This window comes from Boleophthalmus pectinirostris, unplaced genomic scaffold, assembly GCF_026225935.1.
Source record: "Boleophthalmus pectinirostris isolate CB_2022bp ecotype Guang Dong unplaced genomic scaffold, ASM2622593v1 HiC_scaffold_18, whole genome shotgun sequence".
Classification (NCBI taxonomy): Eukaryota; Metazoa; Chordata; class Actinopteri; order Gobiiformes; family Gobiidae; genus Boleophthalmus; species Boleophthalmus pectinirostris.
This window is the reverse complement of record NW_026571133.1, coordinates 27,131,495-27,154,269: the sequence shown is the minus strand read 5'-3', so window position 1 is coordinate 27,154,269 and position 22,775 is coordinate 27,131,495. Positions and strand designations below refer to the sequence as shown.

The 22,775-nt window shown below is 38.0% G+C and overlaps 1 protein-coding gene across 2 annotated transcripts in view; it reads left to right on the top strand.

Moving 5' to 3' along the window:
• The first annotated feature begins 705 nt into the window (after window positions 1–705).
• ctif (CBP80/20-dependent translation initiation factor) overlaps window positions 706–22,775 on the top strand; it is a 32,795-nt gene continuing 10,725 nt past the window's right edge. For both annotated transcript variants that reach the window (XM_020925166.2, XM_020925165.2), the window contains exons 1-8: window positions 706–864; window positions 5,489–5,717; window positions 5,851–5,916; window positions 12,093–12,215; window positions 12,307–12,377; window positions 13,088–13,192; window positions 13,269–13,347; window positions 21,031–21,107. In XM_020925166.2, coding sequence (XP_020780825.1) covers window positions 5,538–5,717; window positions 5,851–5,916; window positions 12,093–12,215; window positions 12,307–12,377; window positions 13,088–13,192; window positions 13,269–13,347; window positions 21,031–21,107 — 701 coding nt within the window. In that variant the 5' untranslated portion in view covers window positions 706–864; window positions 5,489–5,537. The remainder of the gene's footprint in view (window positions 865–5,488; window positions 5,718–5,850; window positions 5,917–12,092; window positions 12,216–12,306; window positions 12,378–13,087; window positions 13,193–13,268; window positions 13,348–21,030; window positions 21,108–22,775) is intronic.

Genomic DNA, 22,775 nt, shown 5'->3' with positions numbered 1-22,775 from the left:
GGTGAAAGAACCCCTGCATGTTGGGAATCACTGATCAGCTTAATCCAAAGATATTTGTATTCAGACCCATAAAAACTGATTTTCTTTGTGTGAATGAAAATGTCACTGCAATATAGGCGTATAACCTGATGTTGAATGCTGTGCCCTTGGACAAGACACTTCAACCACCTCCCCTCTAGTGTCTGCTATGTGTACACTGGAGTATGAATATGTGTGTGAATGCATGAGTAGTACGCTTTGAGTGCCTTGAAGGTGGAAAAGCGCTATATAAAAAGGTGATCATTGATCATTTACCATTTACATGTCTGCTTTAGTAAATCAAGCCTGGGCCCTACAAGTTGAATAAGGCGTGTCCAAACAAAGTAAAAGTCAAGTGGTTTATCAGGCAAAGTAAAATGCCCTAAATTATCATAACCAGTATTTTTGAAAACATCCACCGCCATAATCTTTTTGAGGCATTGTAGACTATTAAATTCCAAGCCTGGGCAGTCTGGAGTGGTGGCAAAGCCTCTGTTCATGCACATAGCGTATTTGAATCATTTACTGCATTGACCACCAATCTGTAGTGAAGACTGGTGCGGCCGTCGATGAAAACAGATTGGACACCCCTCCAAACTGTTGAGAAATTATGAACACCATTTCCCACAATGCATCTTTACCGGTTGCACGTGTCAGCCCTGCCAACCGGACTGAACGTCACATTCCTGCATTCTCCTTTTCCTTTGGACGGCGGAGTTTACACCAGTAGCTACATAGACCATAGCTAAGCCTTCCCTCTCTTTGGGGTTGGAAAACACTTATGACACGGCAGGTTTGATATTAGAGGAGGGTCCCGAGTTCCCAAGAGTCTCGTTCATACTTGGGGTAAGGATTTGTCCCATTAAGCCGTTATGACCAGTTTGTACTCATAGTGCTGCCCGTCTACGGTAACCAGAGATAATACGGCATAGCATTGTGGATAGTTGCTTTTTCATTAAGACACGCATACATTCACTTCTGAAATAAAGTGTAGCTCTTAGACACGGTCTGCAGTCGCAGATTTCAGCGTTGTTTATTTTCGCGTTCAGCGTTGTTTATTTTCGTATCGAGCTAATGTTAGCCAGCAGGTTAGCCGGATGGATGCGTCACTATTGTTACCGGGGATGAGCGGCTCCCCAGTTATTAATATTATTGTTATGACATGTAATGAGTGCGTCTGTAAAGCATCCTGTAATGTGATTCATGTAGTGTCAGAGAAATGTTGTGATAAGCTCACTTCTACTGTACCATTAGCTAGCATCTTGTGTGGATTACAGATCTCGGGCATCAAGCAGCATGGGCGTGGTGGTCGTGGTTAGGGGTACAAATATTAGCAGTGGAAGTCTTGTTTTAAAACTACTGTATGTTTTTGGCTCTGGCTATTCCACTGGAATCTGTTCAATATTGTTAAGGTCTTACTGCAGTATTGTATTAATATTTCTTGATTGGCATAATTTCATTACGAAAAGCCCCTGTGGGCAGTTCGTTGACCCTAGAGGGCATTAGGGCAAATGTGTGTGTGATGCTGAAGAATGTGACCATGACCGTAGTTGTTCTTACAAAAAAATAAACATTCCCATCTGCCTAACATTTCCAGTTTTTGTGTCAAAAACATACATAAAAAAATAATCTTGAGTTATACTGCTCTAAATGTCAAGTGTAGTCGTTATATTCTTGAAATTCCAGTTATTCTGCCACTGATTAAATCACAAGGATCACACACTGGGGAGGTACTAGACTTCTCCTGTAATTACAAGTCTTTAGGCTTCCCCAATTCATAGATTTATGGTTTACATATGATTTCTGCACCTTCTGTATACTTCTACTGACAGGCAAGAAGAGTTTTCCCACACTAGACCTTTAATTCTGAATGCTTATATTCAAACAAGCACTAGCATGCACATGGCTTCAGTAACTCTAGTAAGTTAATATAAATATAGACATGTTTCATTGATTTCCTTTGTTCTAGTGATTTAATCATTCTTCTCATTTCCTACATATACAAGGGGAGTTACATATTTAATTTGTGTGTAACTTGGAGCTGGAACTTGTGTGTACTTCTAGACCAATATTAGCTCAGTTAGCAACAAGAGAAAAAGTAATCTGTGGAGAAAAAAGGTATGGTGATGTTCACTAACAGCCTCATACTGTTGGGCCCAGTGGGCAGTGTGCTAGTGTGTTATTGTGGTTTACAGGTTAAGTGTAACAGATGAGCACTGTCCAAGCTGAGCCCTCAGACTCAAACCTGTCAATATTTAGGGAAAATATTGGTTTTCATTGCAAAGAGCATCACTAGGTTAAATGGAATGCATGGAAGAAAGTCACAATTTTACCAAAATAGCATATCCTCACATTGTCCGGCCATAGTTGTATGTCTTGTGTGTGTATGTGTTTTTGTCAAATTGACCCTAGAAACACCATGGACTTTTGTTACCTAGGGGCACTGAGGCCTCTGAATGTTTGTGTACACTTTATGCATGTTGGAAGGCCTGTGGTTTCTATTTTAAACATGCTTTTCACACTGGTTGAATGCACAACAAAGATCTGGCTCTAGTAAAATGTCTCTATTGTCACAAGTGTTCACTTTCTGTAGTATTCAGTGATAGCCTGTGTATTAACTCCCAAGTTGATTCTATTCCTAAAGTTGTACCCTTTGGCAAATGACTTCACCTGAAATAAATAAAATACAGTAATCCCTACATAAATTCAGCCATAAAGCAGAATTTAAAATGTAATATGACTATTTACCACTACTGCTGTGACTACACAATTAACATGTTTGTTGTAGAACAGATTAGGTAACCCCTACTGAGACAACTAGTGTTGGAGGTTTTACTATGTTTGGGTTGGAAGGATTTAGTATAGTTTGACTGTTGGTGAGCCTAAGCTTACTTTCACCTGTGTGATTGTCTGATTTTTAGAATATTTTATGTTTACTACAAGATCATGAGGCATTTGGTATAAAATAGATTTTATCACCATTGTTAAAAATGTAATTTCCTCTCTGCCTACCTGCAATGCCGTGGTATCTCAATTATTTCCAAGTGGTATTAGTGTGTGGCTGTGACAGACTGTTCCATGCTGTGTTTTTCTCCACTGTGCATCCTGTCTGAAGAATTTAAGTCTTTGGACTCAAACCTCTGTGTGACTCCACTGTAAAATGTTTTGACTGATTATTACTCATTACTGTGTACATTATTTCAAACCTTACACTGTAATTACCATAAGAAGAAATGTTTGAGTACTATCAAGTTATGTTTATAACAGTATACCCATACAGCCTAAAGAAGTCAGGAGGGTGGGAGAGGTGGCAGGGGGCCACTTGTTTTCAAGGCGCCTTAACTATAAAGTGCTGCAGGAAACACTGTAGCTTGGGTAGAATATGGTTCTGAACAAGGGCCAGTCTAAAGAATGACAGAAGTGTTTTCATCAATCTAGATGCCAGGGCAGCTGTGGCTCATGGCTACTGTACTTGCTTACTACCACAGTATGGAATGAATGAAAACAAAAGTGTTTGAGCATATGGAGAAGCACAATGCTAAACTAATGTATTATTATTCAGTGGACTCAGATGAATTTGAGACCCACTAATTAAAAATTTAACCTATTCAATGGTCATGATAGGTCGGTTATGAAGCTGTCATAGCAGTCTAGAGGTATGCTGTGGTAAAAGCAGCCAGCTGTTGAATTTATTAGAGGCAGAGAAAAGGGTGGAGACAGGAATAGGAGGGGCCTGTAAGTGCTGGAGCCTAAGGCATGTTGTTATTATGAAAATCGCTTGCACTTGTGTCAACAGTCAGAATCTTTATTGAAGAGGCTGTTCTGTCATTGTAGTCCTGCATCCCCATCCTGTAATGTGATTCAGTGTTGTGATGGGTGTTCAGTGGCTGTGCTGCTGTGCTTTGCTGTTTGTGCCCCTGACCTTGCAGAGACTATCGAAGATCAGCAGTGTGCACTTTCTTTTTGCTTATGTTTTCTAGAAAACCGTTTAGGTCTTGCTGGCACTGGTTTTTGTAACTATTAGTGAATATATTGTTTTGAAATTTTGGTGTGGGCAATATTAACCAAAAACCATATTTTTTGGAGTGCCCTGAAGAAGATACTTTTGCAATCCAACAGAAATTAACTAAAATGTATCTTGAAATGTTTTAAATTGAGGTTCATTTATCAGACAATTGTGAAACAACTTTAAAATTACGAACAAAAGTGCAGAAATATTGCTTTTTGGTATGAATTGCAAAAATTATAAATATACTTGATTCTCAAATTTTGCGTATCGCCAAAACAACATTTGCAATATTCTCATTAAATAAAATAAATAAATAAAATATACTGTTAATAATCTGCTATATTGTGCGATGCCTACCCCTTCGGAAAGTTATCTTCTCAACTATTGCAATAAAATAATGCCAGCTGTAAAGAACTGTAAAGATGACTATTAAGTGTACCTTATTGTAGTGGACACATAAGAGTACAATAGCGTGGTCACATTAATGGATGGAAATCGTTTGGTAGTTGTTTAACCTCAGGCAGTACATCATGTCAAGGAGAACAAGGTCATCTGCTTGATGCAAATACAGTATAACCTAATCTGTATGTATTTAAATCACTTATGATAACCAAATTGACATGGTTTGGCGAGAGTTGATACAATGATTCTTATATATATTTCTTGACTAGACTGTGAAGCAAATCCATGAATGCAGTAGTTACTACTACCATTATTACTCCTACTATTACAGTCCAAAGGGTCCGTTTAGTGACCTTGCTTAAAATGGCCTAAACCAAATGCATATTACTACTCTTCTCAATCACTTTCCAGTATTACAGGATCTTGTTTGTTACTCAGCTTGTTTATTTTTTTCTAGGGACTGTGCATATCAATGAACATCTGATTCTGTAGCCCTTAAATTGTAAATATTTATATAGCAATTATAGCAAAGGTGCTAATTTCCATGTGTTGTGCCTAGGCAGGTAGTAAATACACACACATACACACACACATTTATTGTTAATAAGAATTTTTACTTCGTCATACTGATACCACAACAGTGTTGAGATTACAAGTAAAGTGACACAACCAACAGAAAGTATTGAGGGTTAAGTTGTTCGCCTGTTGGCTGCACCAGTTTCCCAGTGTGCGCCCAAGGCTCAGCTGACACTGTGCTGCAGGGATAAATCCTCTTTGCATGGCTAGTGATCAGGCCCTGATGTAAAGGAGCTTAGTAGTGGTATAGACAGCTACGCAAGACGCCGCCCCCCCTGTTGGCATGGAGACAGGTGATCAGATACTCCCAGAGGACAGACAACAGCACAATTTGGAAAAGGAGTGAGATGGGTGTGATTTAAGTGCATTAGGAATGAGGTGTTTTTATATGTTATATTATTTATAGAATGATTTTGGCAAGGCTTTCAAACAATTCCAGGTATTGTTGCGTTTTTATAAATTTTATTTTGTCCTTTTCCACAGGTCTGTCCTCCTCCCTTTCCCCTGACCATCTGTCTCTAAGCCCGTTGCTATGGAGAACTCCTCTGTTGCATCTGCATCGTCTGAAGCAGGGAGCACACGCTCTCAAGAAATCGAAGAGCTGGAACGCTTCATTGACAGCTACGTGCTGGAGTATCAGGTGCAGGGGCTTCTAGGAGAAAAGGGAGACGAAGACTTGGACTTGGACAATAGTGGCAACTTGACACAAGTGGTAAGTTTGATTTTTACTTTAAAAAAATCTAAACTTTTAGACTGAAGTGATCATATTTGTATTAATAAAATCCTTAATGAATGAGTATTATGCTATAAATAGTAATAATAGCTTTGTCATCTTTCTTGCACAGTGGACCGACGACTGCAACAACCAGAAAGAGTGGACGTCATCACATGGTACAGGATCATTTAAACCAGTAAGTACTACTTTCTTCTGCATGTGGCTTATGCGACAGTGGTTTTGTTGGTAGAGTTCCTCTTATGATCCTTACTCCTGTGGTGCATACTATAGTTATATACGAGAGCATATTGCTATATACCACGTTTGGATAAGGAATTATGTCAGTGTTATTGTTGACCACTGAATAACTTTGAGTAATCTCTACTGAAACCGCACTGACAGTATATGAGCATTGGCCTACTACTGCAAGAAAACTCATGGATACTTTTTGAGTATTCATGAGAGTAGGAGGTGTGCCTAAACTTTAACTTTGATGCAGTATCATCAACAGTATTTTTGGTATATTGTTGAGGCACTGGAATCACTACAAATCAAGGAAACTTGATTAGGTAATACAAATGACCTAAATGACTGAAATGGATGGAATGGAATAGAAAATGACCGACTGACTGTTTTGATTATTAAAATGAAGTATGTATGTTTAAGAATTGTGATATATTGTAAAATATGATTTGTTATAGGGCTCAGCAAAAAATTATTTCTTTTCCCCATATTGATTGATCTTGTATTTCGATTCAATTCATTATTCATGATTGAAAACAGACATATTTTAGGCATAAAGAGCAGAGTGTCAGGACCACTACAGTTTTATGTCACGTTGTTATGGAGAAATCTACATGTAAAGTTTGGAATGAGTTTGTAAAATATATTAAACCTAAAAGCATATGCACATTACCGCTAGCAGCCGAAACACATATACGTGTGCTAGCAATATCAACTGGATATCAACCAGACATCCCGAAAAATTCAGGACAGTCCTGAAATTTTAGCTGCTGTTTTGAATACTGAATTTGGCCCTAAATGTCCTGAAAATTACTCTAAAAAGGAATAGTAAGTAGTTATTTTTTTGATAAACATTAAAAACTGTTTGTTTGTAGTAGAGCCCGACTGATATGGATTTTGTTGTGGCCGATATGAAACCGATATAATGGGAGTTGGGGCTGCCGATAGCCGATATAATCGCCGATATATTTAGTGATGTAAAAATTCACTGTAAATCTTGAATTGATTAAAAAACTTAGGTTTGGCTCTAGTGAATTCTAAATTGGGTTTATTTAGGCAACATTTATTGTTATTTTGACTCTTTACATCATATTTACATACAGTAGATTGGCCTAATGGCATTTTTGCATCACATTCTAGCTACTGTTACTGTCACTGCTAGTGATGGGTATTCCAGTTTTTTTGGGGTTTTTTTTGGAGAACCGGCTCGGCTCACTAAAGCAGCTGGCTCTTTCGGCTCCCAAGCGACTCTTGAGATTGTTTTGTTGCAAGCAGGACTAAACCAGAACTGAACCAGGACTGAGTGTCGGGACTCGGTTTCTATCTTTCTCCTTCACTCGAGCCCAAGATTAGTCCTGGTTTATTCATTTTATGCTGAACTGCAGCCAAATATGCACTTTTTTTTATCCTATGCACACGCAGATTTCTGAAAGTTTAGTTTTCAGCCGCTGCTGCTGTCAAACTACAGGTCTACATGCGGCATGAAGAGAAAAAGTGAGAAAAAGAGAAAACACGGCTCCCAATAAGAAACATGCTCCCGTTGTTCGCTTCAAAGAGCCGGATCTAAGAGCCGCTTCGATCGCGACCGACCCATAACTCCTAGCTAGTAAACTATCGCTATTAGCCTTTAGCCATAAAAATGTGTGCACCGCAGTAATTAATTATATGCATAAATGTGGATCATTCACACGTCTATTCACAGCTCATTTACATATCAATACTGGTCCAGTAACAAATATACGGCCAATATAGTCACCTTACAATAGACCAATAGAAAACAGCCTGTTTATGTGTGGGAGCTACAGCAGCTAATTGCTAACAAAACCTAAACTAGCTTCAAAGTCGATGTATTTCCAACACTCACCGCTCACACGGGCTCCTCCTCACATCACAAGTCTGCACTAATAAATGTCCTTTTAATCCAGACTCAAACCGATTGTCCGAAAAAGAATATAATCTCAATGTTGCGCACCACTGCGGGTGTAAACAAACACATGCGAGTGAAGTGACGTCACTCTGGTGGTGTGTTCAGGGACAGTACGGACACAGACACAGACAAATTACACCGTTGATAAATACTGATGCGGAGCCACACATTAGGATATTTATCTGTCTGTAAATTGGATTAAATGAACATAATGTAGAGAGTCTAAGCTTTATAGCGAGATATAACATGCCCACGTGAAATATCGGCTCATATCAGCAAGCATATCGGCCAATAGCCGATATGTCTCCAGGTGCCCATATTGGCCGATATATCGGTCGGGCTCTAGTTTGTAGAGAGGTTGAGTCGCCTGCATTCAGCTCTGACTGCTGCTGATAGGCTGCACACAGCCTCAGGCTACAGTCTGTCTACTTTATTTTTTAACCTTCTACAATTAAGCACTGCCAATAAGCTAATTTTTATTAATTTGACATGTGTCAAAGCCGGTATCGGGAGGAGTGGGTGGACAAGTTCCCGTGAATTGCCAAAGCCCTAAACAATGAAATGAAAGCATTCTGTAAAGTGTGTAGAAAAGAGGGGAGGCAGATATTAGCCTGCATGCTAACAGCAAATTACACTGTAGGGTCAATCCACACCAAATCTCCGAATGCCCCCACCCAACCATCTCAGATTTGATTGAAGAAATTCTAGGAGGTTCGCACACTTTCCAATAGGAAAAGTCCCAAATTTTAGCTCCCAACTTCATATAATTTTGTCATTAAAAATATTTTGTCAACTCCCCCTGACCTGCTTTGAGCAGAGTTGTCCAATTAGCCACTTTCAGATTGCGGTATCTAAAAAACTATTTAAGGTAGGTCCTTTAAATTTTCAAGGATTAAATTTTGGCAAATGTACTTGTAGAATATGAACTTTTACACATGTGCTTTTGAGTTATCACAGATTTCTGGGGACTTGAATTTGCTTGAAAATTCTACTCTTTAAAGGACTGTGGAAAGTTTCATTTCAAAGACAGGTTTGATATTGAACATACACCTTAAAATACAAAGTACACAGCATGTGTGGATGCTGTATACTGTCTTGTATTTTAAAACTGACCCTCTGTGATGAACACTCTAGAAAATATTAAGTATTAAAAATGGAAAAAATAAATTTGATGACATCTTTACCCTGTTATACCAAAAAAACAAAACAAAAGAATAGCACCCAACAACATAAAATGGACTGTTTTAGAGAGACGAGATGTCTATTTTTAACATATCCAAAATTTGTGATGATGTTCTGCCTTATTTTTGGAAAATTAATTTTTGAAAATGTGGTGTCCACACACATGCGTAGCATTCATGGACTATGAAGGCAAGAAAACACTGAACATACACATGACATACACACACATGACACACATCTTAAACTCAACAAAATGTTTCATTTCATTCTTAATAAACTATACTTGAAGTATAACTTATGTGTAGTCTTTAAATATAGAAATAGAAACATGTCTGTTACGATCCTGCGTAAAGACAGAAAACAAATAGAGGGAGGCGAGGGGTTATATATGTTTTTTAACTAAAGAACTAAAAAAACATACACAATGTGGTGGGTCAGTAAGTCAGTCGTCGTCAGTCATGGTGAGATGTTCTGAGTGTGATGTTGCTGTGTAAAAATCAAACTAAAGATGGCATGAGTATGTGAAGTCCATGGCTGACAAGCTGGAAAGCAGATTTGCAAATGTACTCGCAGTGCCAGGTATCAGAGAGGTTTCACAGGGCTTCCAAATCAGTGACATGATCTGGCCAATATGTAACCTGTGTTTATGACCATCACAGGTGGGTGGGAAGCATTAGAGAGACATCTGAAGCCCAGCAAGATGTGCAGATAAATAATTCATGCATCCACACAACCCAGCAAAAAGTTTCTTCTGGCCCAGGAGAGAAAACTTGTGCTGGGTACCTTTACAACACATAATTTCTAAAATAGATGTTCCTAGCATTACAACAGGATGCCTATATTCAAGAGTGTTACACCAAAACATCTGAAAGTTTCCTCAAAGAGTAGAGCTAATTTACAATAGTTGAGTAATCAAATCAAGCATTTTGTTGAGTTTAAACTGTGTGTCATATATTCAGTGTGTTCTTAGCTTCTGAAAGTGCCTTCAGAGTCCATGAATGCTATGCATGTATGTGGACACCACATTTTCAAAATTCATTTTGCAAAAATAAGGCAGAACACCATCACAAATTTTGGGTATGTTTTAAGAACAGACATCTAGTCTTTCTAAAATGGTCCATTTTATGTTGGTGGGTGCTATCATTTTTTTTTGGTATAACATAGTAAAGATGGCACCAAAGTTTAAAATACAAAGTACACAGCATGTGTGGGAAGGTGTATGTTCAATATCAAACCTCTGTCTTTGAAATTGCACTTTCAACAGTCCTTTAAAGATGCCCTCAGATTTAAAGAGTAGAATTTTCAAGCAAATTCAAGCCCCCAGAAATCTGTGTTAAATCAAAAACACATGTGTAAAAGTTCATATTCTACAAGTACATTTGCCAAAATTTAATCCTTGAAAATTTGAAGGACCTACCATAAATAGTTTTTTAGATACAGCAATCTGAAAGTGGCTCCTTGGACAACTCTACTCAAAACAGGTCAGGGGGGAGTTGACAAAATATTTTTAATGACAAACTCCAAAACTCAAAAAAGGAGTTGGGAGCTAAAATTTGGGACTTTTCCTATTGGAAAGTGTGTGAACCTTATAGAATTTTTTCTGGTCACCCTAATATCAACAGAATCACGTGCGATGTTTGTGTGCTAAATGAGGACTTAAGTTTCACTCATAAACTAAACAGTGGGAAAATAGTCATTTACTTTCCATAACTTGGATTATAATTGTAAGCACAAAAGGAGAGAAAGAGGAGAAAAGGTGAGGATCTGCACCTGGATCAGAAAGGGAGAGGGAGGGGAAGTAAGACGCAGATAGACACACATGGAGACAGAGGGAGAGACACTGGACTTTTAGTCAAATTGTGCAGATTTAAGTCAAAACTTGTGAACACATGAGGAGACAAAGAAACACGCTGTGGCTGCTTTTTCCTGAACAAGAGCATAAATCCTCGTCAGCACCACGTGCTCTTACTGCCACATGATTGGCTATAGACCTGTTGATTAAAATGCTCATGCTGTATCATCGAGATCGACCGAAGTAGAGATCGTGATCTACTGATCTTTCAATTTTTGGCACAGCCCTAATGTGTTATATACTGATTGTCGTATGATGTTGTATCATGATTATTATTGAATAGTGAGCCATCAAATTATGATAGACTTTGCAGGTGATTAAAAAAAAGAATAGTTCACTATTTCTGTACATTCTCCTAATAACATTTTTTGCAATCAGTGGCTGTTTAAATTCACATCAAAATCTGATTATTATCTGATTTCTGGACATTGAACATTTAAATTGTCAATTGTAAATGTAAACTGCTAAATCTGATGTGAGCAATCAGAGGGATCATGATCAGAAAGAAATTAGATTATAGAGCAGTGTACATATCATTTTAATAATTTGAGCTCTAAAAGAAATCTCATAATAATTACGATTAGAGTGTGCAACCAATTTAAAAAAACTTGCACTGAGTGTGGGGTCAAATTAGCATAATAAGTTAAAAAGTTGATAAGAAAGGGAATCCTTCCTTGAACAGAAATGGAGGACTCAGACATCATTTGTCTCCTATTTACAACTCCATCCTCAACCATAAATCAAAACAAACAAAACAATAGGGATGGTGTGAAAGCACCCATTATGGCCCTGAATGGTTATACTAATTTGACCCAGACCTACAGACCAGATGTCTTCAATAGGCCTAAATTCAATAGGCCTAGCTAACTAACAGAAACTGTAAACAAGCAGGTGTGTTAGTTTCAGACTAGTTTCACTGTAGTTAGCTCCTCCTTTCAGACAGATATAAGGCAGTGTCCACCAGCGTCCTTGGATGAGCTGTGAAACATATTTGACCAAATAAACTTTTGTCCTGTTGACAAACTGAATTTCTCCTTTTACCATAAAAAACCTATAAATGTTTTCTTTTGTAAACCTCAAAATAATGGTGTATATTATATCATTCATATCATATAACAATATTATTTATATCTGTTGTCTTTTTAAACATGTCATTGTGTTTTTACAGGATGAGTGGGAGCACAGCAGTAACGGAAGCACTGGGTCCAGACCAAGCTCAGGCTCTAGACCCGGCTCTGGCTCGCGGTCAGGCAGCAAAAGCAGAAACAACCAGTTCAGAGGCCACTCTAAGGTGAGAGTTACAGTGTACACTGCTAATGCACCATAATGCCTGTTAAGTGGAAAACATTTCTTTTTACATCTTGTAATATCCTGTCATCTAGAATGGTAACATGGATGGCTTTGACATCTTGGGTACTGACATATGGGCTGCTAACACAATGGACTCACTTGGGTAAGTGCTTTGCTTTAGGAAATTCATTGCTCAGTAACACAGTATTATAGACAGAAAGTCTGTCAGAAAGAGCCTTCACTTCAGTTATGTTGTGTTTAATTTTACATTTTTGCCAAATCAAAATGTCTGAAGATGAAAATTGGCACCATGAACATACTGAATTTGTATTTTTGACAAGATGGAAGTGCAGTTTTATATGATATATATCTATAATTCAAATAATAGATTTTAATTCAATTTATTACAGGCAGGCACAGTGCATACTAAACCTCATTAAATTAGACTTCCTCACCAACTGCACGCATGTGGTACATCTAGTACAGAGAAATGCAGCTTACTTCAGTAGAGCACAAAACTTTAATATTATATTAAAAAGCAGCTGTCTGAAATTGTCTTTATTTTCAAGATTCACCTTTGATTTGGTGTGAATGAGTAACTGTCATTTAATGCTGTAATATATTTTTGAGCAGTGATGTGACACAACTGTGAGGAAAAATACAAATATATATTTAAATTTCAAGCAGTGTTGACTGTTGGTTGGTTCAGTGAAGTTTGGCATTAAAGAAAGATGAAAAGATGAGGATAACAATGGGTACTTCAGCTTTATTGTTCTTCTCTTAAGCTCTTAAGTTGCTTACCTTATTTTTACTTTTACATTATGTCTGTATTTAAGCATATATTGGCACTTTTCTTCACCATTACCCCTTTAGCGGTACTGGTTGGGATGTACAACCAGAGAAGCTGGATTTTAGCCATTTCCACAGAAGAACCCCGAGGGGATCACCAAAGCATCTGCCACACATTGAAAGAGAGGGGTAATAAATCATTCTGTAATAAAGACATCTTAGAAGTCATGGTACACATACTCTAACCTCTGCATTCTGCCCATAGGATGAATAAAGATCAGTGTGACGAGGACGATGGCATAGACATGAATGAGATTGAGAGGTTCCTGCCTCATCTGCGCTCTGTAAGTCACTTTCTTTCAAGGTTGTAATGCTGAACAAACCCGTGATGTTGTTGTTGTTTTTTTTGTCATTCATGTTTGTTGAGTAAATTTTACAAAAAAGTTTTGGACAATAATTTAGATTTGTGACTTTTGTATGGTTCCAAAATTGTGTCACATGGGAACAGAACTATTTTGTAGACTCTGCCACCAAGTGGCATGTTTCTGTAGGTACACTTAAATTAAAAATAAAGATTTTTAAATTAGAATAAAAAATTAGGAAATATATTTAGGAAGAATGTTAAACTTTGAAGTTTTCTTATGGCATCACAATACTCAATAATTGTTATTTGAGATTGTAAATTTTATTAATTCCATCTACTTGTTAAAGGTTTATCCTACCTCTACCTGTGCTCCTGGCTGCTTTTAAATGGAATAGAATCACAGATAGAATCTGAAAAAATCTGTTTAATAGTTTGAACTTAATATTTTAGTGAACAAATTATTTTGCCTCATTGCATGCTTTTTGAATTGGAGTCGAGTCTATGCTGGCATCTGCTGGTCAAAAGTTAATACAGCCAGAGGAATTGAATGTGGCTCTGTCATGACCCCTGGTGGAGCCTTGTAAGTATTACAGCTCTGTAAACATTCCTTCCCCGCTGTATTTCCTATATAGCAAATATGAGAGAAGGTTTGTCACTGCTAAATTGTCCTCCTTTTACTAGTATACTTTTTATTTTGTTAGCTATTATGCCCAAAATTATTATAATAATAATTATAATTATAATTATGCCCCTATATAACCCAAAACTTATAATTCAAAATTTAAAAATGGTTGCCTTTTGCTTTCATCACTGTTTTTCAGTATTGGTATTTCTTGATCTTGACCGGGCACAGCTTTGAAATGAAAACTTTTTCAGCAGACTTCATCCAGAAGCTCATTGAGAGAAAGCAAAGGGTGGATACTTTGCTAAATATTCTGTTGAGTTATTTACCTTAAACTTTATTTCTTTCCTACATATTTCCATATATCTTGTATCAGCTTGATGTCTTGTTCATTTATATAAAATGTAGAAAGTAGTAAACTTAGAAGAAAAAAAACATTGAATATATGGGTGTGTCTAAATTTTTGACTTGTAGTGTATTTACACCAAATCACTTTCATAGTGTTTGAACTCTTTGACTTGCTCTTCCAACTGAGCTCTTTAGTCTAGTAACTCCTTCACTCTTCTATGATGGATTCCTCATTTTTGCCGTTCTCTCTGCTGCCAAGTTTACAGTTTCCGTTCATTCAGCGTGAACCAAATATCAGACCTGTTACATTTCTCTGCTGGATTGGACACATGCGGACACAGGAAACACAGAGGGGTCACTGGACTGTTTGACCCGTTTCAAACTCTATTAAGACATGACAAAACACAAGACATTTTAGTTTTTATTTGCCATATTCACATCTCTTAGTAATAAGTTGTAGCCTTTTGCTTCAGAATTGAGTAAATCAGATCATGACTAAATCACATGGAGATTACTGATCAGATATTGAAGGCACAAAGAATATTTCAGGGGATTTTCTGTGTGGATGGCAAGACATGGCGCGATGGGATTGTCTTAACTGGAACTGTTTTGCAAGTGTCCTTACATTACCCATTTTCAGTACAAAATTTCCATCTTTGGTTTTGTGCTAACTGAGGTTTCAGCAAACATAAAGCGTAATAAACAATGATTTAATACATAATGACCACATCTGAACATGCCGTCAGAAATACTGTACTTTTAACTTGTGTACATCAGAAAAGCGAAGATATTCAATTGTTTTAGTTGTTGTAAACTGTTAAATGATATTTGAGAAAGCCAAGAGATAAATAGTCAAAAGTTCTATCACAAATATTTTAAGATCGTATGCATCTATATACCATGAACTATAGTTAGTAATTTAACTATCTCCTAGACTTGCCCTGTTGTCACCTCCAGCTACTGTATGGCTACATCATTCAAAGTCCCCGTCTACCTTCCGCACTTCCTGCCAATATCACTTCCTTTTTCCACGAGCCAGAATAACTTCCAAAGAGCCATGGGATGTGGAAAAAACATCTTGTTTGAGTGTGTGGGTGTGTGAGGCAGTCCAGTGAGAAAGGGCTTCCTCCTCTTGCCCTGGGATTATGCTGCACCTTCCCTGGCCTCTCTGGAATGTCATCCTGAATGCACACTAGCCACACACTAAGTCAGCCAGCACGTCCACTGTCATGTTGTAATGGCACAGGAATGTAGGATCCAGAAGGACACGTTTTGTTGTTTCGATTTATGGCAGGTATTTCTTACTGTCCAATGTGGATTCACACTTGGCCACAATATAGCAAACAACTCTGTGTGCATTTCTATTGAGGGATATTAACTCTAGATGAATAATTTAAACCTAGGCTACCTCCGACCTCCAACACTTGTAAAAACCGGATGGGACATTTTTCCGATAAAATGGGGATTTTGTTTATTCTTGGCTCACTTCACTTTGTCCTGAGTCTGACGTAGTACAGTGTGGACACTTGCATGATGTTTGGCTCATCAGCACAATTGTGTCAGCGAGATCCCCAATGTTGTGACAGCTACACTGTTTGTGTTGCCAGAGGGTTTGTGTGGGAGTTCTCTACATTTACCTGTGAAATGATGCTAGCAAACATTTACCCACCCATGTCTTTTCAGCTTAAGGTGACAGCATGTCAAAACATGGCTCCAAAAGCACATAATTGTATGGAGTTGTATGGAGATTTAAGTAAATAGCTGGTTGTCATTGTCTTGAATGTTATCTAAAAATATACAAAAAAGTATAATAGCATATAAATTCAGTATATACATTGCAACCACTACTGTCAATAAGTATATTCGGTTTTGCTAAATTACTTGCTGAAATCAGCAAACACACTTTCTAAGGTAACTCTTTAAATAACATGAAAATGTTAAGACATGGTTTGTAAATTATTCTGTACACTAAACTGACAGAATTTATGTAATAATAAATGAGGGGGGATAGGGTGAGAAAGCCACCAGGCCACAAGAAGACATCCGGTCTGTAGGTCCGGTGAACAAAGCCGTCCAACGGGAACAAAGCTGCAGTCTGGAGCAGAGACAGCACAGACTGGTTGGCCCCAGCGCTTGGAAGTGTACGTGCCTCAGAGCAGGACTGTAACTGCTGAGAGACACCGGGGGCGGGCGCACTGTTGTGGTGGGTTGTCTGTCAGCTGCCAGTTTGTGTGGGATTTGTACTCCCTTCTAAATAATCTGCATACTGTATTTCTTTCATCACACAACAAGTTTATTGTCCATCTCATTTTTGACCAGTCTCTTGCTGCATCTTCCTATTAGTTGTTTCCGTTTTCCTCTGGTCTTCATCACCCTGGGACCTCCTATGTCCTCTTATGGTGTTGTCCTTCAGTCTTCCCATCCATCCTTCAAATATTGGTGGGCAGCAGAACAATATGCTGGGGGTCATGGCGACCGGCAACCCCCTCCCTGCAGACTCTTCCTGTCATTGTCCTGGTTTTTACTTCTGGTTGGCTCCTGCTACCCACACACTGCAGGCGTAATGACAGCCGTACGCTGCACTGGTTTCATTGTGAGCATGGGAGAGTCTGGGGGGACATGTGTGGAAGCGGGTTACCTGGACACTTGCCACAGAGCAAGACAATTATTGCCTCTGAGCTGTCCAAGGCGAATCAGCAACACTTTTGAACAATGCTCAACCAGACTTTTTCACTTGCTATTCTAGTGAAGACTAAAAGTAGTGCTTACATTTCTTTCTCTTGTTTTTAGTGCAATTAACATATGGAACACATTGCTGGCACAACACTGTTTTGAGTAGTCAACAATATGATGAACAATATTTTAAGATTGTGGTCTTTAGGTTGTTGTTTTTGCTGGGCCTCTTGTCATAAATTACATTGTATAAGTGTTTCCAGAATGCTGTGAATTGGCAATGACCACCTGGGGCAAAGTCACTCATGCCTAACAGCAAGAAGGTTCCAGATTCAATCCCCGGGTCACCTAGACCTTTCTGTGTGGAGTTTGCATGTTTCTCCCCATGTCTGGATGGGATTTCCCCATCAACCTAAAACATGCTACATAGGTCTCCGGGAAGAACAGTTGATAGCCAAGGTCAGTTAATTACAATAAATCAATGAACCTGCCCAGGGACTAAAGGTGGAAATTAACACTGGTTCTACAACCTGGTAAAGCATCTTTCCTGTTAAGGTTAATGCAAAAATTGTGCACTCTCCCTGTCTCATTAAATAAAAATAAATTAAAAACTCATAAGGCATAAGGCCTGATCATTTGATTTACCAAAAATGTTATCAAAAATATAAAATGACAAAGGCAACCCAAAACTAAATAAATGTAGAAGCAACATACTAATCTACTACTCATACTAATCATACTAATCAAATTATCCACTTCACTGAGTCAGGACTATGTCAAGTGCTTTTAAGTGAATAAGTTCAACTGGGGTGTACGCATGACATGTACTGTCCTTTTTATCTATGTAAAAAGGGTCTGTACAGAGTTGTAATGGCGTGAAACCTCTGCAGGAGTCACCTGATTACATTTCTATAGGGTGCTCTGTGTTTTCAGAGTTTTCTGCCTTACACTTTGATCTACAGTGGCTCCATCTCTCCCTGCAGGAGAGGACTTTGAAGCACCTGTCTATCTGCGGCTTCACATCGCTTATTAAATGAGACATGGATGTCAGAGCCTCACATCTTTGCCTCTTATCACCCATCACCCATTATACCTGACTGTGGCACTTTTAAATCTCTCCTCTCTGCTCTGCTGGCAGGCTTCAGCTGCAGTGGAACTTACATGAAAGGCAGAATGTAGGGATCACGGAACACAGGCCCACAAATCCTTCAACATGAGCTTTTACACAAAGTCAATTTGAGAAATGCCTAATCTCAACTTGATTTCAGACATAAGTGAAGTAGATATCTACCAGTATTCCTCATGTTTTCTGCAGAGTAAAAAAATTGACAGTTAGAATTTGTTTTATTTTACTACTTTGACTTTTTCTTGATATGATCTCAATATGAGTAAAATCTATAAAGAATTTAAGATACCAATTATTTTAATAAACATTGACATCAAAATATTCTGTGTGTTAATATTCAACAGTAACTAGCCAAGCAGCCAAGTTATTTGAGCTTGCATGCCCTTCCTCTATATGAATTTCATACCATCTTGTATTTTCAATCTCTCACGTTGTCATTCTTCATATCCTTTTCTCTCTTCAACAACCTGTCCTGTAATGCCACCCCTGGGGCAGTTCAAAATTTATTGTTCTTGGCCAAGGGCCCTTGTAACATAAATAAGCCGAAAGAAACAATGGACTGAGTGAATGAGCACCACAGTCGAATTGTCGTACACTAGAGGGAACAGGAAGATGCACACTTCACTTTCTATGCCATTAAACTGGAGCTTATAGTTTTCGTTTCTATTCCACACATTTCTATTGCTGTGCTCTTTGCTCATTTCCCTACTTTCCTTCCTTGTTACTTATACCCTTGTATCCAGGCATATTTTGTTTTGGAAAGACTTTGTTGATAATAAGTGTAAGGTTATATCAATTCTACACATTTAGGAGCTTTGAAGCAAGTTGTTGAAAGGCCATACACAGAGAACATCAGCTAGTTAAAGTAATGGGCATTTTACCTAAAGATTTCTAGCTGTGTTAATCATAACTAGGCTATGTTAATATATCAATTTGACTGAACTTAAAACTTGAACAATTAATATGTTTATGCTAATAACCATGGTTTTGCGTTTATTTTGCATGTGGACGAACCAGAAATATAATAATAAAACTCAAATAAGGTGCAAAATACTTTGCTGGTCAGAGCATAGGAGAGCATACAGATTGTAATCAGTCTGAAGCCGGGATTCAAACTTAAATCAACCTTACCCTGCATATGCTCCACAGCGCCAACCATTGAGCCACACACATACCGTAAATAAAGAAATCATTCAACTGTAAAGCTTGGAGTGGGTTACATTGGTATTTCAGTATACAGCACTGTCTGTTTTTGATGAAATCCACAAAGTTCAACCTCCAGTATGATGTCTGTCTTTCAGTGGTCCAGTCCTGTTGTAGCTTCTAAAGCCCCTCTTACTCTCCCTGTCACGTCCACAGAGCTGGCTGTGGCTGCCGCGGGGTCAGAGGTTCGCTGGCTGCTGACCAGCACAGCACACACCCTGCTTTGATCTATCATACACTGACTGCCACCTACAGATAGGACTTTCACATACACACAGTGTAGTCTGCTTTCAAAAGCTCTCCATTACCCTGCTCTGTGTTTGTGTCACATGTGCGTACAGAGTACATCAAGTTATGTGTGTTATATATTGTATTTTTTATTGGTTGTGCTAATGGTTAATGTAACTTTTTTGTCTTGTGTTAAACTGGTCTTCTGTGATTATTACTGTGTTTTCGAAATATACTATATACACTATACTGTCCTAGATACAGAGTTAATAGCTATAGTATAAGTATTAGCAGTTGGTATTATGTTAAAATACTATTGTTGTCATGGGTCTTAACGGAGTTGTTTATAAATTGTTGTGTACTTGTGCACTATTGCCATTCTGAATTCTTTAGCTTGTGCACTCCCCGTCATCTGGTTACTATTTGAAGGCAGAATTACGGCTAATGATATCCTAGAGGAGAACTACAGTAGCAAACATGCAACCATTCGTCTTTCATTCTTCATGAGACCTCGCCTTCTTTGTCATCCCCACAGACTTCAAGTTGGAACTCACATAGTGTAGGATTTTTAAAAGTGTTCATTTTTATTCTGCCACAGAAATACAGTTCTCTGTTCTTTTTCTCTGTCACATCTGGATTCAATTAGGACCCCAACAATTTGCAAGAAGGTGCAGAGCAGAGCACCAATGTCGTGTAACAAACTCCTTAAGCACAACATCATGAGGCATTTTAGTGTGTTTGTTTTTTTGTTCTTTTTTTTTTTTTTTTTTTTTCAATTATTGTTATATTAAGGTCATTTTGGCCAACATTGTCTTTGTGTCAAATCTGAGAAGGCTTATTTAATGAGGTACATTTCTACTCATAACACACTTACTATCAATAGGAGCATCAGCCTCCAAAATTTTATAACTGTTGGTAGGGTTATTAAATGCCACAGATTTGCTTTTACTTTGATATATAGCATGCAAGTACCACCTGAAGGAGTACCACTGTTTGACAAACACAGGACTAGACTAACTATCTGAGAGTTACTGTTCTTAATTTAACATCACTGAAACGGTTATAGAACATGCCTGGAACACAAACATCTAGTAACTAAGGGCCATTGTAACTATTAGAATTATGCAGATTGGTCGTTTTTATTTATTTATTCAATATTTTACCAGGTAAGTCAATTGAGAACACCTTCTCATTTGCATTGATGACCTGGCTTGGTAAATGAATTGATATCATTCAGTATTGCAATTGTATTAATAACAGATCTAAGAATTTTACTGTTGTGCGATTTGTGTCATTTATTTAACCACCCTGTTGTTATTATAAACAGTAGTAACTGGTAACGTACTGATAAAAAATATATACTAATACTGGTCCAAAATACTTCAATATCAAATTTTAGGTATTGCACAATAGTAGTAATGTATATAATAGTGGCTAATGTTTTGTTTTGTTTGTTTCCTAAGGTCTTTCCACCACTTCCTAATGAAGCTGAAATTGCAAACACCAAAAAGCTTTTTCGACGTAAAAGGAACGATCGACGGTATGTATGCTTTACACACGCCTATCACATAGAGACAGCCTGTTGTTGATGATGTCAGTTAGTACAAAATTGCTAGCCCAATCCTGTTGTCACCTCAGTCAAAGCAACGTGAAGACAGGAATGCATGTTCCTCAAAGCGAGCAGAAAAAAGGAAAAAAGACATTGGTCTTTCTAGGCTTTGTCACTTAAGTAGGTGGGGTGTGGATGCTAATTAATCACCTCTGTATCTTGTTCACTAATTGCAACTTGTAGACATCTTTTGGCTTGTCTCAAAAGTCTTTACTCTACCACTCAATTTTGTCCCAGGATGCCTTTCTCTAATTGTAAACACTCTAATTGTAAACGTTTTTCAGCCACGTCGAACTTCATTGAATCCAGGTCCCTAAGAAAAAGGGAAAATAGCTCTGTCTCATTTTGTTGCTCTCTGGCCTGATGTCATTGGAAAACTGTTCTTCAGTTGCTATGAGACGGGGAAAAAAGGAAAATATTTGGGTCGTATTTGCGGTTTTAAAAAGAGGAAATTTTAGCTAGACTAAATGGACAAGAACACTTTCAACCTTGTTTTCAAGTCACATCATTGATTTGGAGCCGAAGCTTTTATTATGTACTATGATGGACATTTTAACTAAAAAAAAAAAAGCTTAGGAATTTTACTGTCTATTCTACATACAGTTGATATAAAATATAAATGTAGTACACCAGTGTTGTAGTAAATGAATAGATGTACTTAGAATATCTACAATATTACAGTAAAATCAGTGTTCCCACTACAAACAAACATTGTAAACAGACACATGCAGAGGATGCAACACCCTTACAAAAAGTGTACTCTGCACTTACAAGTATGGTGTAGATTTGTTATTACTGTAGCATAATTTCATGTTGGATAAGTATTCTTTGTTTAACCAAAGACAGACATGTGCCAGGGAATAAAACAATAAAAAGACATGATTAGGTTAAATGTGCTGGAACAAGACATCACCTCTCTGCCACATATTTAAGTAAACTCAAATCTCTTGCAATTTTTAGGAGATGTGGTTGCTTTTGAGAGTGTTTATTAACATTGTTCTAGACAAAATATAGTCTAGTTTGGTTATAAAATGGGTTAGGTAACGTGAACAACCCCAAAGTACTCAAAATATTGCAAAAACAATTTCAGGTGTTAAATTATAGAAGCCAATTTATAAAAACTCACAAACAAAAAGCCCGGACTGCAACTTTGGAGTCTGTGCAGGGAGGAGAATGTGAGGGGGACTCTGAGACAAGTGTGGGCTGACTGTGGCAGGAAGGAAAAGAAAAGGGAGGCAGTCCATGTGTTTCTACTTTAGCAGGCACGTCAGGCAGGGCTGAAATTAGTTGTGATTTACTGGAATGCGCCGCTTACTGCTCACAGCACAGAGGCCGAGAGAGCTAACATGCTGTGTATTACTTGATTGGGCAAAAAGCATGATTCTACTCATTGTAACTTTTTCTAATATTCTATTGAATGCACTTCGTCTGATTTAACACTAATCAAGCATGAGTATGTTTTAGAGGAATAGTTTCTTCATCCTGTCCCACATTTCTAATAGCAGTGAATTGGTATTGACTGTGCAGGCCTCTCTTCCCCTGGGCCAGATAAACACACACACACACACACACAGAGAGTGGTAGAGTCCTACCTGCTTT